The following is a 5,273-nucleotide window of genomic DNA, read 5'->3' as shown; positions in this document are numbered from 1 at the left end:
GATAGTGGTTCGGTAGGCCAGTCTTCTGGCTTGGTAACATTGATTTTTTTTTTTTGGTATGGTTATAAACACAGGCTAAAGACAGACTGGTATCTGAAACAGGATCTGGTCTGTGGACACAAGTACAAAGTTAAGGTCAGAATCACTCAGGCAGGGGACCCAGAGGTTTGGTCCCAAGTGGGCAAAGTATCTCCTGCTGCTGTGCCTCTGGCACCAAAACTGAGAGGGCTTTGCTGCCCGGCCTGTCCTGTCTTCCCCTTTCCCACTGCAGGCTGGAGCACGGGCTGGCGGTTGGGGTTTGTATCATATGGTGCAGGGAGCCCAAGCTCCTACAGCTGGACTTTCAGATTCTTCCCTGGATAAAAAGCTTGGTGTCCGTGAGGCAGCTAAATTCTCCTTGAGCCTGTCTTAATTTTCCTAGCCTGCATATAGCATTGAGTGAAATGTTAGGTCCAAAAGCTGAGGTCAGTAAGCATCTGGTCATTAATTTGAGCAGGAGTCCGGAGGTAAGTTGTATGTTATTTACCTCCTCAACAACAACCACCGAAAGACTTAATTCAAGCTAATCCCAGCACAACAAATGCAAACTCGCCAAACAGGTTTCAAAAATAAAAATTAAACTTCAAATAATATTGTTACATTGGAATTGTCAATGGAAATCTTGAGTGGCTCAGGAGGCCAAGCTGGTTTTTGAGCACGCTGCAAAGCAGAGCAAAGGATTCTGAGTCTCTGTCTCCTAAACCTATTGTATCATTTGCTATCATGTACAGCACAGGCTGGAAAGTAACGCAGCATCCACTGAAAAAGTGTTTCTGCAGCTAGAGGAGTGGCTACTAATAATGCTTTCTTTTGTGCCGTTTGAACAGTATTCAGGTTTTCAGCAAACAGCGGACAAGTGCTTTGTTTGTGGACACCTCATAATGGAAATGGTAAGAGACCTCAATTGCTAGCCGCGGGGTAGCTTGCTTTTCATGTGTGGTGGGTAGTGCTCCGTGAAACGCTGTGCTTTTTCCCCGGGCGGACTATCGTTGTGTCCTCACTGCTGTTGATGTAATTTTTGAAACTGAGGCAGTAAATAAACAGCAATTCCTTTTATGCTCCGTTACTTTAGTACAGTAGGTTGGGCTTCTTTTCTACCTGAGATCATGGAAGGCTGTTGTTCTACCACATGCCAGTTTTAAAAAAAAAAAAAAGTAAATAGAATTTTAATACTGAAGGGAGAAAATAATAGCACAGCTTTATATGGGAACATGGTAAAGGAATACAGAGGGTGTGCTCTGTAAGACAGCAGAATAGCAAGAGCTTTGTCAAGTGGATGGTATCTGGTCTAAAGAGGAGACCAACATTACCAATAGTTCTGAGGTTTGTTGTCTGCTCTGTAACTTGGTTTATTTACCTTCTGCCACTTGCTCCACATCAGTTAAAATGCATTATTGCCCCTGGAATTTGTAAGGAGCCAGTAGTCAGAGTTACTTTAATAATAAAAATGTCAAAGGGCTGTGGGTTGGGCCAGATCCTGCTGGCATCGTTTCGGTGGTGAAAGCAGGAAGACTTCAGTCTGTTCTTCCTAAGCAGAAATTCCCAAACAAAATGAAGCGGCTTTGCACATTGGAGAAATGCAGATCATACAGCATATCTATTTTCCTCTAACTTGAAAAATGTGTACGAACCTCAGCATGCCTGATAGAAGTAGCTATTGCATTGCAGCAGGGAGGTTTAGTAGGAGCTGGAACGGAGACCTCACTAATGAGGATTCTGGCGTATATCCTGGCACCACTGGTTGGACAAGGATATTGTTCGTTTTAGCCCAAGAGCAAATTTGTAAAGTTGTGTCATGCTGGGAGGGGGAGGGGTAACCTGACTTGCATGCTTTGAGCCAGCCCTTAATTGCAGAATCCCAGGCAAGCGTCCATAATATCTCATTGGTGGAGCTCAGTAGCTGGAAGCTTGGCAGGTGCTTGTCTGCCTTTCTCCCATCAGCAAGTGTGCTCTGACAAAAGGAAACAGCTCCGGGAGCTCCAGGAATTAAGCAGCATTATTTGGATAATTCCCTCGTGTTCCTCCCTGGGAGCGCACACACAGCAAACGTGCCTGCCCGGCCGTGGTGCCCGTGTACGGCGCAGGAGCAGAGGGCTGCAGCCCCACAGGCCCGGGTGCCACCGGAGCTGTTCAAGGCTGAAAGGGCAGTCGAGTTAGGAGCTGTGCTGTGCCAAGGCGGGGGCTGCTCCGGGCTGTGTGTGTCGTGTAGCTGCCTAGTTAGCAGCACACACGCCGAGACGTGTCGTTTCTGGCTGGAAACAAACCAGTGGGGTCTGGTGCTACTCACTGCACGGAGAGCTATAGGGCTTTATTAGAGGGGAAAAAAGGTTAAATTCAATTGACATGTGTACATATTTCCTGTGTGCCACTTCTATTTCCGCTTGATTTGATCTTTATTTATAGAATCATCTAACGGGCCATGAGAGCTTGGCCTGTGGAGATTTATCATCTCCAGCTTATTAGCAGCACTAAGGTGAGGTATTTCCTACGCCTGGTTATATATATGGATGCAGTTGGTGCTAGGAGCTTTTGAGAGCTGCCTGAAGATGTTACCATGTCTCACTCCTCCCAGGGGCTTGTTTGTGGGCTTGGGACATCCTCCTTGATGGCCCAGTGCCACACAGCATTACATACAAGGACACCAGGAGGGAGGGAAGCCTGTTCTATAGCAGTGTAGCTGAGTCTGCATCAGGCCTTCCTTCAGGCCTTTAAAATGCGGTAGGGAAGATCAGCATGGGGAAAAAACTGAGCAAGTGACTAGATCTCTATCCAAACACATGGATGTGGATGGAATTTGAACAGAAACTGATGGGCCCCTATGACTGAGCGATACCCAGGCGGTAACTGTGGTGGATTTTAGGATCTTTAATAAATAAAGGGACATCTTACTTTACTTTTTGAGTAGTGACTGGTTTGGATTCTGTCTGTCTTAACAGCCTGTTAAGCTTTGTGAATTAACTCTGTATCCAGTAACTCATATTTGGCTGCAACACATTTTCCAAGAAGTGGTGTCTGAGGGCGTTTCTAATTTCTGTTGGCAGTATTGGCCCTGCAGAGCTAACACTGATGGGCGTTAGCCTGATTTTCACAGCTCGCTCTCTGTATTTGGAGCCTACTGAAACCCACTGAAATAAGCAAGCTGATTGTTTTAAAAGACTGCGTGCTGACAGATCTGCAGAGTGGTAATTTCATCCTCAAGTGCTTTTCTCACTGTCATTATTAAGACTCAGACACAGCAGTATGTGGAGGGGGTCTCATGTAATCATGCATTCATTTACTTTGCTGTTTGCATCTTAAGATCTTACAGGCCCTCGGAAAGTCATACCATCCTGGCTGCTTTCGCTGCGTGGTGTGTAACGAGTGTTTGGATGGAGTCCCCTTCACTGTAGATGTGGAGAACAATATTTACTGTGTCAAAGATTACCATACGTAAGTACACAGATCCGCTGCGTGCTTGGAAAAATTATTAGTGTAGTTACAAGCCTTGTGGTAGATAAAAAGGGTCGTTCTTTGCTCAGATGTCCCTCAAGTGCTGCCTTCACGTGTTGCAATTGTGAAGTATTTTAAAGTTATATTAAAGGTCACTTTGTGGCCCCAGTGTGGCCAGGTGGGGTTGAAAACCAAGTTATGTCAGAGGACGTACTACTCCGGTGGCTGTTTCTTTACTTTCAGGGTGTCCAGTACTAATTAGATCAGGCTAATTCTGCAAGTGATGGTAAGTTCTGCTGGCTGTTCTTAAGAGTTGAGGTTCTGGTAGTGTGTTAATCTTGTGAGTGTGAATTAGGTTAACCTAGGCTGGACAGTAGAACAGTAGACCTGTAATTAGAAGCTAACATTAGAAGCTAAAAATGACTTTAGCTTCACCTGACAAAGTTTTGTAGTTTAAGTGATTGCTTTTGGACTCATTTCTGCTCCTGCTTAAAGACAGTGTGAGTGCTCTTAGCTCCAGTCAACCAATAATTCAAATTGTTGGTTGAGAGAAGAAACAGCGAGAGGAACTCTAAACTCAACCCTGTTGGTAGCAAGTTGACCGTGTTACCAGGATAGAATGGATGATGGCCCAACGACTGCTGTAAAATGCAGCTGTAGGTAATAAGACCAGTTATGTATTTGGTTTAATCAATCAGCCTCTCTCATATTTAGCATAGTTACGTCTTCCTGATGTCAGATAGTGACAGGCCTCAAATCGAGAGCGGCTTTGCAGTCAAAGCAGTGGGTGTCTGGGAGAATTTGAATGGCTTTATGAGTAAAGGAATGTAAGGGAATGTAAGGGAATGGGGATATGTGGGAAGACGGCTGGATTCACTCTGCATTTTGCTAAAAACAAGGCGTGGTTAAAGAACTCTCTTAGTTCTACTTTTTGAAGAAACTTTAAATGTGATTTGAATACTTCCTTCTTGCACCCTAGGGTTTTTGCACCAAAATGCGCTTCCTGTAACCAGCCGATCCTACCAGCACAGGTACGTGTTACCTACGCTCATCGCCTCTTTAGAGAAAACAGCTGTGGGCACATGAACACTTTCTGAAAACACAGCAGATGTTTTCTCCTCCCTCTTCCAGAATCTATGCTATGTCCGATACTAAACTAAATACAGTTTGGCAGTAATGTCACTCCGAAACATTCCCAAGGGTTGTAATGTTCGTACTACTTATGCAGCATAGTACTTTGTATCTTTAGGGTGCCTTCCAGGTCTTAGTTATGCTGTTATAAATCTCATTTAATAGAAAGCCCTGAACGGGGCTCCAAGAACAACCCAAGAAGTTAAAGCCCTGTTTATTTTTAGAATCTCCCTTGAGGTCAAGTAGCAATTTTCCTTGTCTGCTGTGTTTGCGCTTCTAACGTGGCTTGGTTAAGATGCTCAAACTTAAAAAAAACATCTGAGGATTACGCTGACCCTGGTTCACAGTCTGTCTTCCTGAAGTGGCAATGTAATGCAAGTGCTTAAAGGGGTGGAAAAGGCAGCAGAAAAGTTGATGAAAAAGGAAGTCAAGTGAATGGCCTGCTTGCAGCCGCAGCCTACCCCGACAGTATAGTTAGCACCGTAAGACTTCTGCATTAAGACTTCCCTTTTGGCCTGCTCATGCTCTGGTGAGTGCAGGGGCCTCCAAGTTCCCATTGCCGAGGTCACAGATCAGCTCATTTGTAAGCAAAGGCCTCAGCATCTCCCTCCTTTTCCTCTTGTCGTATTTATAGAGACAGAGCTTGCATCCTGTAAGCTGTGTGCGCCGGTAAA

General features: G+C 45.0%; 1 protein-coding gene across 1 annotated transcript in view; it reads left to right on the top strand.

Moving 5' to 3' along the window:
- The window catches only part of LOC104501794 (Wilms tumor protein 1-interacting protein homolog), a 22,048-nt gene that overhangs the window by 12,657 nt on the left and 4,118 nt on the right, over window positions 1-5,273 (top strand). Inside the window, exons 2-4 of the mRNA XM_010145669.1 lie at window positions 867-929; window positions 3,338-3,468; window positions 4,448-4,499. Coding sequence (XP_010143971.1) covers window positions 921-929; window positions 3,338-3,468; window positions 4,448-4,499 — 192 coding nt within the window. The 5' untranslated portion in view covers window positions 867-920. The remainder of the gene's footprint in view (window positions 1-866; window positions 930-3,337; window positions 3,469-4,447; window positions 4,500-5,273) is intronic.

This window comes from Buceros rhinoceros, unplaced genomic scaffold (assembly GCF_000710305.1).
Source record: "Buceros rhinoceros silvestris isolate BGI_N320 unplaced genomic scaffold, ASM71030v1 scaffold5261, whole genome shotgun sequence".
Lineage (NCBI taxonomy): Eukaryota > Metazoa > Chordata > Aves > Bucerotiformes > Bucerotidae > Buceros > Buceros rhinoceros.
The sequence above is the reverse complement of the archived record's forward strand: the minus strand, read 5'-3'. Positions and strand labels throughout refer to the sequence as shown.